Source organism: Hyperolius riggenbachi, chromosome 5, assembly GCF_040937935.1.
Source record: "Hyperolius riggenbachi isolate aHypRig1 chromosome 5, aHypRig1.pri, whole genome shotgun sequence".
In the NCBI taxonomy this organism is placed as follows: domain Eukaryota; kingdom Metazoa; phylum Chordata; class Amphibia; order Anura; family Hyperoliidae; genus Hyperolius; species Hyperolius riggenbachi.
In genome coordinates, this window is record NC_090650.1 from 441,307,133 (window position 1) to 441,319,642 (window position 12,510).

The 12,510-nt window shown below is 53.7% G+C and overlaps 1 protein-coding gene across 1 annotated transcript in view; it reads left to right on the forward strand.

Moving 5' to 3' along the window:
- TMX3 (thioredoxin related transmembrane protein 3) overlaps positions 1-12,510 on the forward strand; it is a 69,551-nt gene that overhangs the window by 19,642 nt on the left and 37,399 nt on the right. Inside the window, exons 4-6 of the mRNA XM_068238116.1 lie at positions 1,212-1,335; positions 10,126-10,171; positions 11,419-11,499. Of these exons, the coding sequence (XP_068094217.1) occupies positions 1,212-1,335; positions 10,126-10,171; positions 11,419-11,499 (251 nt within the window). The remainder of the gene's footprint in view (positions 1-1,211; positions 1,336-10,125; positions 10,172-11,418; positions 11,500-12,510) is intronic.

Below are 12,510 nucleotides of genomic sequence, written 5' to 3' on the forward strand. Positions count from 1 at the left end.
CTCCGTGGATTGACGCGATTGGAGGCAGAGCTGCGGCTGAAAGCTCTGCCTCCCCGGGCAGCAAAATCCACGACCAAGAAAGTCGTGGATTTTGCACAGGTGATTTGGGGGGTATAATCCCCTCGCTTTACCGCGGGGATGCGGCGTTTTAGCACTAGCTATAGTGCTTAACATAAATAGAAGTTAAAAGCATTCATTTTATTTGGCTTTATAGTTTCTTTAAATAAGAATACATAAAATAACTAATTAACCCCTTTCCTCCCCTCCCATATTTACCAAAATAAATCACTTTTGTTTTAAATAAATTACCTTAGGGACACAACTTTTTTTTAATATGTATGTCATGAGGTTATATTACTGTTATTTTTGCAAAATAAGTTCTTGTAACTGGTGAAGGACGCAAAACAGAAAAATACACCTTTTATTTCCAAATAAACGATTGTCACCATACATTGTACTAGGGACATTTAAACACTGTAATGACCAGGACAAATTAGCAAATAAAACATGTGGCTTTTATCTCAGTTTTTTCTTATAATTCCCATTACAATGCATTTACAATAAAATAATTCCTAGCAAAATGTACAACCCAAAGAAAGTCTAATTGATGAAAAAGATATAGATCATTTTGCTGTGACAAGTAGTGATAAAGTTATTGGCGAATGAAAGGGAGGAGCGTTGAAATGTGAAAATTGTTCTGGTACATGGGAAAAAACCCTTATGGTTAAACGAGAAGCATGGCAACTAGATTATTTTAAGAGGTTAAAGATGGCAGCCTCCTTATTCCTCTCACTTCAGTTTTACTATAATGTTAAAGAGGCCCTGTAGTGACATATAGTAGAATGCAGGTAATCATTCAGGATAGCCACTTTTACATGACTTATCCTGATTTCAGCATCAGAAACACTTCCTATATCTATATATTGCTGTGTATTGGTATGTAGCTCCACCCTCCCAGTGATGTCACAGCCTAGACTGTTTAGCTATGCAGAATTATTTCTCACAGCATTCTGGGAGACCAGGTATTCATTGTACTGGCTTTGGAACACTGAGTATACAAACATTCTGCTGTGATGCACCTGACAGGACTAAAGATGTTTCCCCTAAATAAGTAGTAATATTGTAAAAAAAATAAGCACTTTTATGTGTTACATTATTTGCGGTACATTTCCTCTGTAACATGCGGTGTGTATAATATCTGATTGCTGCAGTTTTACGCCCCCTGGTGCGGTCACTGTAAGAAGTTGGAGCCGGTCTGGAATGAGGTCGGCATTGAGATGAGGTCCAGCGGCTCCCCGGTGAGAGTTGGAAAGATGGACGCGACCGTCCATTCAAGTAGGTGCACTTTCTTTAATGTTTACTTCTATGCCGTGGTCTGGTGGGAGAGGGTTTAGTAAAGATTAGTTTAATACCAAGAGAGACACCTGGATCAACCAGGAGGCATCTGGGCACATGACTAGGGCGTGGTGGATGTCCAGGGTCCTGGCTGACATCTCCTATGAGCTCTTTTCCCACCTCTTACCCAGAATGTTTGCTGTAAAGAATGGGGAACCAGAGTTTAGGTAGCCATAGACCTGACGATTATGGGCAGATTTGACAAAGAGATTGAATCTGATTAGAGATAAATTTGTCTTTTGGTTGAAACTGCCCATATTCAACAGGCTGATTCCCGTCCGATTTCAGGATGAAATATTCAGGGAATGAGCTGAGCCTGTCGCATTAATAATTGAATTGGATGGTCGATCAGCCGCCAAGTTGCCTGACACACACACACACACACACACTCACTGTACAAAAGACAGAAAGACAGGATTTGCACCAAATTTGGACACAAGCGGCTAGTGAACTAATTGGGCACTGTCATAGGCACCAACGTAAAATATTTGGGCCTTAAAATTTTGCTTTTATCCCCAGAAGTGAGTGTGGTGGTGGTGGTTTGGAGGGTGGGGGGGGGGGGAGAGAGAAATGGTGGTGGTTAGGTTAAGGGCCCATTTCCAATATCCATGGCTGCGATGATCTCATCGCACTGCTTCCGGCGGAAGTGAGCGCTTCGGTAGCTAGCGTGCGGGGAGGGGGGTGGGGTTGTTTTGTGTGAGTGTGGTTGAGGGTTAGGCGTTAGGTAGGTAGTTTGTGCGGTGGAGGGGGTTAAGGGTTAGGTGTCAGGGTTCTGTGTGAGAGTAGAGAGTAAGGCTAGGTATGGCCATAGTAAAATATCGGAATTTAATTCCAATATTTTACTATCTGCATTATTGGGCGCCTAAATGTCCAGGTGCCTTTATTCAATGTACGCGGGGGAGGATCGATGGAGGGACAAGATGTGGGAACCGTGTGTGTGTGTGTATATATGTATAGGGGGGGTAAGGGTGGGAGCTATATGGGGGAGGGGAAGTGTGGTGGACTGGTGATGTCACTGGGGGGAGGGGTAGGGGTATTGTGGAAGGGCGGAGTGAGTGGGGGCTGTCAATGACCTGTAAGGTGGTTCTTGACACTAAGGATGATCGGAAAGAGCAAATTCCGTTCCGACGGAATTCGCGGATTCCGCCAGCGCTGAATTCCGTCGCTATGAAAATTCCGCCGGATTTTTGCGGAATTCAGGATTCCAGCTGAAAAATTAATCGCAAATGGAACCTTGTTTATGCTATATGGTAGCCCATAGACCCTATTGACTGTTCCCTTAGTCCTTTTTCTCCCTCCTTCCCTCCTTCCTCCAGGGAATTGGAGGATTTCAAAAGCCAGCTTACATACCTTGGCCGGGAATTGAACCCAGGTCTAGTGCTTGGTAGGTAGCTCTCTTCACCACTATGCCAACACTACATGCTGAAGCCAGCCTAGCATGTACCATTGTGATATATCCAAGAGAAAAATGAGCTTGCTTAGGGAATTGTAGGATTTCAAAAGCCAGCTTACATATATTGGCCGGGAATTGAACCCAGGTCTAGTGCTCGGTAGGCTGCTATCCTAACCATTATACCACCAACACAACACACTACAATGCTACATGCTGAAGCCAGCCTAGCATGTACCATTGTGATATATCCAAGAGAAAAATGAGCTTGCTTAGGGAATTGTAGGATTTCAAAAGCCAGCTTACATATATTGGCCGGGAATTGAACTCAGGTCTAGTGCTCGGTAGGCTGCTATCCTAACCATTATACTACCAACACAACACACTACAATGCTACATGCTGAAGCCAGCCTAGCATGTACCATTGTGATATATCCAAGAGAAAAATGAGCTTGCTTAGGGAATTGTAGGATTTCAAAAACCAGCTTACATACAGGGCCGTATCTATTAAGAGGCACCCGTGGGCCGGTGCCATGGGCGGGTCCTCGGGGGGGGCGGCCACCTGTAGTTCAATAATTTTTTTTTTTCTTTTTTTTTCTTTTTTTTTTTATTCATAATTTTTTTTTTTAATTTTTTTTTTATTTATTTGCCCGAGGGGGGGGCGGTGCGGAGAGCGCACCTACAGACGGAGAGGGGGGCTCTCACCCCCGCCCTCCAGCACAGTGGCAGCGGCCGGACAGGAGTCAGGAAGTCAGGACATGATCCTGAACTCTGCATGCCGCCTCCTGGTCTAGTGACGTCACTAGACCAGGCGGCGGCATACAGAGTTCACGATCATGTCTGCCACTCTGCTGGAGGGCGGGAGCAAGTCGGGAGAAGCGCGAAGGACACGCTGGCAACTGCAGCCCAGCTACCCAGCCAGGAGCCAGCTCGCCCAGCCAGCCAGGTACCCAGCCAGCCCGCTGCCCAGCCAGGTACCCAGCCAGCCCACATGCCCAGCCAGGTACCCAGCCAGCCCACATGCCCAGCCAGGTACCCAGCCAGCCCGCTACCCAGCCAGGTACCCAGCCAGCCCGCTGCCCAGCCAGGTACCCAGCCAGCCCGCTGCCCAGCCAGGTACCCAGCCAGCCCGCATGCCCAGCCAGGTACCCAGCCAGCCCGCTGCCCAGCCAGGTACCCAGCCCGCATGCCCAGCCAGGTACCCAGCCAGCATACCCAGCCAGGTACCCAGCCAGCCCGCTGCCCAGCCAGGTACCCAGCCAGCCCGCTGCCCAGCCAGGTACCCAGCCAGCCCGCTGCCCAGCCAGGTACCCAGCCAGCCCGCATGCCCAGCCAGGTACCCAGCCAGCCCGCATGCCCAGCCAGGTACCCAGCCAGCCCGCTGCCCAGCCAGGTACCCAGCCAGCCCGCTACCCAGCCAGGTACCCAGCCAGCCCGCTGCCCAGCCAGGTACCCAGCCAGCCCGCTGCCCAGCCAGGTACCCAGCCAGCCCGCATGCCCAGCCAGGTACCCAGCCAGCCCGCATGCCCAGCCAGGTACCCAGCCCGCATGCCCAGCCAGGTACCCAGCCAGCATACCCAGCCAGGTACCCAGCCAGCCCGCTGCCCAGCCAGGTACCCAGCCAGCCCGCTGCCCAGCCAGGTACCCAGCCAGCCCGCTGCCCAGCCAGGTACCCAGCCAGCCCGCATGCCCAGCCAGGTACCCAGCCAGCCCGCATGCCCAGCCAGGTACCCAGCCAGCCCGCTGCCCAGCCAGGTACCCAGCCAGCCCGCTGCCCAGCCAGGTACCCAGCCAGCCCGCATGCCCAGCCAGGTACCCAGCCAGCCCGCTGCCCAGCCAGGTACCCAGCCCGCATGCCCAGCCAGGTACCCAGCCAGCCCGCTGCCCAGCCTGGTACCCAGCCAGCCCGCTGCCCAGCCAGGTACCCAGCCAGCCTGCTGCCCAGCCAGGTACCCAGCCAGCCTGCTGCCCAGCCAGGTACCCAGCCAGCCCGCTGCCCAGCCAGGTACCCAGCCAGCCCGGTACCCAGCCAGGTACCCAGCCAGCCTGCATGCCCAGCCAGGTACCCAGCCAGCCTGCATGCCCAGCCAGGTACCCAGCCAGCCCGCTGCCCAGCCAGGTACCCAGCCAGCCCGCTGCCCAGCCAGGTACTCAGCCAGCCCGCTGCCCAGCCAGGTACCCAGCCAGCCCGCTGCCCAGCCAGGTACCCAGCCAGCCCGCTGCCCAGCCAGGTACCCAGCCAGCCCGCATGCCCAGCCAGGTACCCAGCCAGCCCGCATGCCCAGCCAGGTACCCAGCCAGCCCGCTGCCCAGCCAGGTACCCAGCCCGCATGCCCAGCCAGGTACCCAGCCAGCATACCCAGCCAGGTACCCAGCCAGCCCGCTGCCCAGCCAGGTACCCAGCCAGCCCGCTGCCCAGCCAGGTACCCAGCCAGCCCGCTGCCCAGCCAGGTACCCAGCCAGCCCGCATGCCCAGCCAGGTACCCAGCCAGCCCGCATGCCCAGCCAGGTACCCAGCCAGCCCGCTGCCCAGCCAGGTACCCAGCCAGCCCGCTACCCAGCCAGGTACCCAGCCAGCCCGCTGCCCAGCCAGGTACCCAGCCAGCCCGCTGCCCAGCCAGGTACCCAGCCAGCCCGCATGCCCAGCCAGGTACCCAGCCAGCCCGCTGCCCAGCCAGGTACCCAGCCAGCCCGCTGCCCAGCCAGGTACCCAGCCCGCATGCCCAGCCAGGTACCCAGCCAGCATACCCAGCCAGGTACCCAGCCAGCCCGCTGCCCAGCCAGGTACCCAGCCAGCCCGCTGCCCAGCCAGGTACCCAGCCAGCCCGCTGCCCAGCCAGGTACCCAGCCAGCCCGCATGCCCAGCCAGGTACCCAGCCAGCCCGCATGCCCAGCCAGGTACCCAGCCAGCCCGCATGCCCAGCCAGGTACCCAGCCAGCCCGCTGCCCAGCCAGGTACCCAGCCAGCCCGCTGCCCAGCCAGGTACCCAGCCAGCCCGCATGCCCAGCCAGGTACCCAGCCAGCCCGCTGCCCAGCCAGGTACCCAGCCCGCATGCCCAGCCAGGTACCCAGCCAGCCCGCTGCCCAGCCTGGTACCCAGCCAGCCCGCTGCCCAGCCAGGTACCCAGCCAGCCTGCTGCCCAGCCAGGTACCCAGCCAGCCCGCTGCCCAGCCAGGTACCCAGCCAGCCCGCTGCCCAGCCAGGTACCCAGCCAGCCCGCTGCCCAGCCAGGTACCCAGCCAGCCCGCTGCCCAGCCAGGTACCCAGCCAGCCTGCATGCCCAGCCAGGTACCCAGCCAGCCTGCATGCCCAGCCAGGTACCCAGCCAGCCTGCATGCCCAGCCAGGTACCCAGCCAGCCCGCTGCCCAGCCAGGTACCCAGCCAGCCCGCTGCCCAGCCAGGTACTCAGCCAGCCCGCTGCCCAGCCAGGTACCCAGCCAGCCCGCTGCCCAGCCAGGTACCCAGCCAGCCCGCTGCCCAGCCAGGTACCCAGCCAGCCCGCTGCCCAGCCAGGTACCCAGCCAGCCGGCTACCCAGCCAGGTACCCAGCCAGCCTGCAAGCCCAGCCAGGTACCCAGCCAGCCCGCTGCCCAGCCAGGTACCCAGCCAACCCGCATGCCCAGCCAGGTACCCAGCCAGCCCGCTGCCCAGCCAGGTACCCAGCCAGCCCGCATGCCCAGCCAGGTACCCAGCCAGCCCGCTGCCCAGCCAGGTACCCAGCCAGCCCGCATGCCCAGCCAGGTACCCAGCCAGCCCGCTGCCCAGCCAGGTACCCAGCCAGCCTGCATGCCCAGCCAGGTACCCAGCCAGCCCGCTGCCCAGCCAGGTACCCAGCCAGCCCGTATGCCCAGCCAGCCCGCATGCCCAGCCAGGTACCCAGCCAGCCTGCATGCCCAGCCAGGTACCCAGCCAGGTACCCAGCCAGCCTGCATGCCCAGCCAGGTACCCAGCCAGCCCACTGCCCGCTTTCCCAGCCAGCCCACTGCCCGCTTTCCCAGCCAGCCCACTGCCCGCTTTCCCAGCCAGCCCACTGCCCGCTCGCCCAGCCAGGTACCAAGCCAGTCCACTGCCCGCTCGCCCAGCCAGGTACCCAGCCAACCCACTGCCCGCTCGCCCAGCCACCCAGCCTGCCCGCTCGCCCAGCCTGGTACCCAGCCCACTGCCCGCTCGCTTAGCCAGGCAGTGGCTGGAAGTGTAATGGTTAAGGACTCTGCCTCTGACACAGGAGACCTGGGTTCAAATCTCGGCTCTGCATGTTCAGTAAGCCAGCACCTATTCAGTAAGGAGTTTCTTGGGCAAGTCTCCTTAACATTGCTACTGCCTACTGAGTGCGCTCTAGTGGCTGCCTCGCAAGTGCTTTGAGTCCGACAGGAGAAAGGCGCTATACAAATACTTGAATTAATTACTCAGCCTGCCCACTGCTTGCTCACCCAGCTACCCAGCCAGCCCACTACCCGCTCACCCAGCCAGGTACTCAGCCAGCCCACTGGTGTTATGCTGCCCACTGTGTGATTTACTGCTGAAATGCTGCCCACGTTGTGATTATTTTCTGGTGAAATGTTGCCCACATTGCAATTATTCTCTGCTGAAATGTTGCCCACATTGCGATTATTCTTTGCTGAAATGTTGCCCACATTGGGATTATTTTCTGGTGAAATGTTGCCCACATTGCAATTATTCTCTGCTGAAATGTTGCCCACATTGCGATTATTCTTTGCTGAAATGTTGCACTCATTGCGATTATTTTCTGGTGAAATGTTGCCCACATTGCGATTATTTTCTGGTGAAATGTTGCCCACATTGCGATTATTCTTTGCTGAAATGTTGCATTCATTGCGATTATTTTCTGGTGAAATGTTGCCCACATTGTGATTATTTTCTGGTGAAATGTTGTCCACATTGCAATTATTCTCTGCTGAAATGTTGCACTCATTGCGATTATTTTCTGGTGAAATGCTGCCCACATTGCGATTATTCTTTGCTGAAATGTTACACTTGTGATTATTCTCTGCTGAAATGCTGCACACATTGCGATTATTTTATGGTGAAACACTGCCACATTATGATTATTTGGCACCTATGGGGGGGGGGCCCATCCAAATTCTTGCAAGAGGGCCCAGTGATTTCTAGTTACGCCCCTGACTACTACCTAAACTGGGGATACCTATAGACCTGGATATCTATACTGGGGACACCTATAGTATGTCTACATTTGGACACCTATAGACCTGGCTACTGTACTTATACTAATTATTTATATAGCGCCAACATATTACGCAGCGCTGTACAGAGTATGTATTGTTTTGTCACATAACTGTCCCACAGAGGTGCTCACAATCTAATCCCTACCATAGTCATATGTCTATGTATGTATCGTAGTCTAGGGCCAATTTTTAGGGGAAGCCAATTAACATTATACTTATCTGTATCGTATGTTGTTGGGATGTGGGAGGAAACCAGAGTGTCTTAAGGAAATACACACAGACAAAGGGAGAACATACAAACTCCTTGCAGATGTTGACCTGGCTAGGATTCGAACCAGGAACCCAGCGCTGCAAGGCGAGAGTGCTAACCACTACGCCATCATGCTGCCATACCACTGTACTATATTGTACTTACATCTTCAGCAGTACTTCACGGAGTACGTAGTCATGTCACTGACTATCCTCTGAGGAACTTACAATCTAATTCTCCCATAGTCTAATGTCCTACCATATTATTATGTATTTATATAGCACTGGCATATTCTGCAGCACTTTGCAGAGAACAGTCATGTTACTGACTTTTCTCAGGGGAGCTCACACTCTAATACCTACTACTATTTTGTGCGAGAGAACACTGGCTAATGTGTGGGGTTTTTTTTGGGGGGGGGGACATTTCCTACTTGCTTTTTTAAGGTCACTCTACTCATACCCAGGGAGAAACCATGGCCCCACTGACTTTGGGCTGCACTGTTACGAGGATATTTTAATTAGCCACACCCACAGCGTTATGGACACGCCCACTGCATTCTGTGGCCACGCCCACTTTTCGCCGCGGCGCGCTTTGCGCGCCGCCAAGGTTCTCCTAGGGGGCGCCGTAGGTTTGGTGTGCCTAGGGGAGCCCAAACCCTAAATACAGCCCTGCTTACATACATTGGCCGGGAATCAAACCCAGGCCTACCACTTGGTAGGCTGCTATCCTAACCATTATACCACCAACACTACATGCTGAAACTTCTTGGAGCAGACTTACTTCCTCCCTCCAAAAGACACACATACATCCCCATAAAATCATTCAACAGCAACTGTGTGCACAGCCTTTGCGGTACACAGTCTCTGTGGCACAATTAGTTAGCACGTTTGGCTGTTAACTGCAAGGTTGGTGTGGTGGTTCAAGCCCACCCAGGCATGGCCTTGCCTTTTGTGTTCAACAGTTGTCCGAAGAGAACCCCAGATAGCCATGTAGATTAATCTCTCTCTCTCTCTCTCTCTCTCTCTCTCTCTCTAGTAGGGATGGTCACCGCTTTCCACGGAATTGTATTTTCCACAATTTTAGGCGGAAATTGGTCGTTCCGTTTGGTCGGAACGGAATTGCTTTTTAAATCCAGGAGAATTCCAAAATTGACTGAAATTCTGCCGGTATCAGTTGATGGTTTTAAGCTGAAAATTCAGTTCAATGGCATCAAGTCCTAGAGAGAGAGAGAGAGAGCGAGAGAGAGCTAATTTTTCTCTTGGGTATATCACAATGGTACATGCTAGGCTGGCTTCAGTATGTAGCATTGTAGTGTGATGTGTTGGTGGTATAATGGTTAGGATAGCAGCCTACAGAGCGGTAGGCCTGGGTTCTATTCCCGGCCAATGTATGTAAGCTGGATTTTGAAATCCTACAATTCCCTAAGCAAGCTCATTTTTCTCATGGATATATCATAATGGTACATGCTAGGCTGGCTTCAGCATGTAGTGTTGGTGGTGGTATAGTGGTGAAGAGAGCTACCTACCACGCACTAGACCTGGGTTCAATTCCCGGCTAAGGTATGTAAGCTGGCTTTTGAAATCCTACAATTCCCTGGAAGACGAGACGCTCCAATCGAGGAATGGGGAAGGAGTCTATCGAGTAGAAATTCTTCTTATTAGGCAGAAATCAGTTCAGTGGGGAAAAAATTTGAATTCCGTAAAATTCCGCCTTAGCGCTATAGCAATTCCGTTCCGTCGCATCGGAACCGGAATCACCGAATTCCGTCCGGAATCACGGAATTTATAATTCCGCAGAATCCAGCGACCATCCCTACTTGACACATTTTGGAGCTTCTGATTTAACCTGTCACAGTGAAGAGCTTTACATTTTACTCTTTGCAGGTATTGCCTCCGAATTTGGGGTCCGTGGTTTCCCAACAATAAAACTGTAAGTACTCCACACTATATATGTGTGTGTGTGTGTGTGTACAGTGTGTGTGTGTGTGTGTGTGTGTGTGTGTCTCTCAGGGTGGTGTGTGTGTGTGTGTGTGTGTGTGTGTGTGTGTATACAGTGTGTGTGTGTGTGTGTGTGTGTGTGTGTGTGTGTGTGTATACAGTGTGTGTGTGTGTATACAGTGTGTGTGTGTGTGTGTGTGTGTGTGTGTGTGTGTGGTTGTGTGTCTCTCAGGGTGGTGTGTGTGTGTGCGTGTGTGCGTGCGTGCGTGCGTGCGTGCGTGCGTGCGTGTGTTGTTTTCCTCTTGCATTACCATAGCAGATCGGCTTTGTATGAAGTATAATACAGTATTAGTTAGGCCTATCTTTTCTATTAACTCTTAGGCTGCTTTCACAGTGAGACGTTACAGGCGCCCGTTAGTGCAGCCTGTAACGCTCCCCCAATGCACAGCAATGTAACACAAGTGGGCTGTTCACACAGCCCACGTTGCGTTACATGTAACGCTGCACGTTGTAGTGAAAGTGCAGCATGCAACGGCGTTAGAGCGGCTATAGCCGCGACTGTTTGCACATGCTCAGTGGGGGGCGGAGAGGTGGCAAGGAGATGCCGCTACAATAGCCGCGCACATGGCTACTTAATATGCACTGCACTGGCGGCCGCTGATTGGCCGGCGGGACCACGTGATGCGTCCACATCACGTTGTCCCGCCGGCCAATCAGTGCCACTCTGGGAGACCTTATGCGGATAGAGCCGCCTAACGCGGCTCACTCTAACGTCCTCTCCCACACCAGCAGGCGTTGCGTTAGGGGCACGGTATGCGACCATAACGTCCCCTAAAACGCAACGTCTTAGTGTGTAAGTAGCCTTAAAGAGACACTGAAGACTCTTGATTTTATCTGTTATCCTAAACTGAGAAGGATATGGATTTTTCCTTTTAAAATAATACCAGTTGCCTGACTCTCCTGCTGATCCTGTGTCTCTTATGCTGGGAATACACAGTACGTTTCCCTTTATCAATCGAGCCGCTGATGGCTCGATTGATCATTTCCGACAGGCCTGATGACCCACCGGATCGATTCCCTGCTTGATCCCCGCGGGCGGACAATAGCGGGTAGTCGAGCGGAAGATAAGGAAGCGCCCGCGGGGACGAGCGGGAATCGATCCGGGCAGACGAGCGGTGACGCACATCAGCCGATCCCTGTCCATGCTGGATAACCGAGGCTATTATATTTCTCTTTTAGGTTAAAAGGAGATATGGCGTACAATTATAGAGGTCCGCGAACAAAGGAGGACATCATTGAATTTGCAAACAGAGTTGCTGGGTGAGTAGCCGGGCATTGACGATACAAGACTGTGTATCTGGATGTAAAGGTGTGTTCACAAATGTAGAACAAATGTTGCTCCAAGAGATCGGGATTTGATCCCCAGGTCACAGTTTGGGGCCGGGTGCTGTGCAGACACCTAGCTCTGCTATAGTAGAGCAATGCCTCTTTGGAGAAGGTACGAGTTGGTGGAGCCGTGGGATTCTGCACCATGGATGGTCTCTGATACTGGGTTGGTGGAGCTCTGGGGTCCTGCACCATGTATGGTCTCTGATGCTGGGTTGGTGTAGCTCTGGGGTCCTGCACCATGGGTGGTCTCTGATGCTGGGTTAGTGGAGCTCTGGGGTCCTGCACCATAGATGGTCTCTGATGCTGGGTTGGTGTAGCTCTGGGGTCCTGCACCATGGGTGGTCTCTGATGCTGGGTTGGTGGAGCTCTGGGGTCCTGCACCATGGATTGTCTCTGATGCTGGGTTGGTGGAGCTCTGGGTTCTGCACCATGGATGGTCTCTGATACTGGGTTGGTGGAGCTCTGGGTTCTGCACCATGGATGGTCTCTGATGCTGGGTTAGTGGAGCTCTGGGTTCTGCACCATGGGTGGTCTCTGATACTGGGTTGGTGGAGCTCTGGGGTCCTGCACCATGTATGGTCTCTGATGCTGGGTTGGTGGATCTCTGGGGTCCTGCACTATGGGTGGTCTCTGATACTGGGTTGGTGGAGCTCTGGGGTCCTGCACCATGTATGGTCTCTGATGCTGGGTTGGTGGATCTCTGGGGTCCAGCACTATGGGTGGTCTCTGATGCTGGGTTGGTGGAGCTCTGGGGTCCTGCACCATGTATGGTCTCTGATGCTGGGTTGGTGGATCTCTGGGGTCCAGCACTATGGGTGGTCTCTGATACTGGGTTGGTGGAGCTCTGGGGTCCTGCACCATGGGAGGTCTCTGATGTTGAGTTAGTGGAGCCCTGGGGTTCGGCACTATGGCAGAGGATATACAGCAAAAACATGAAACAAT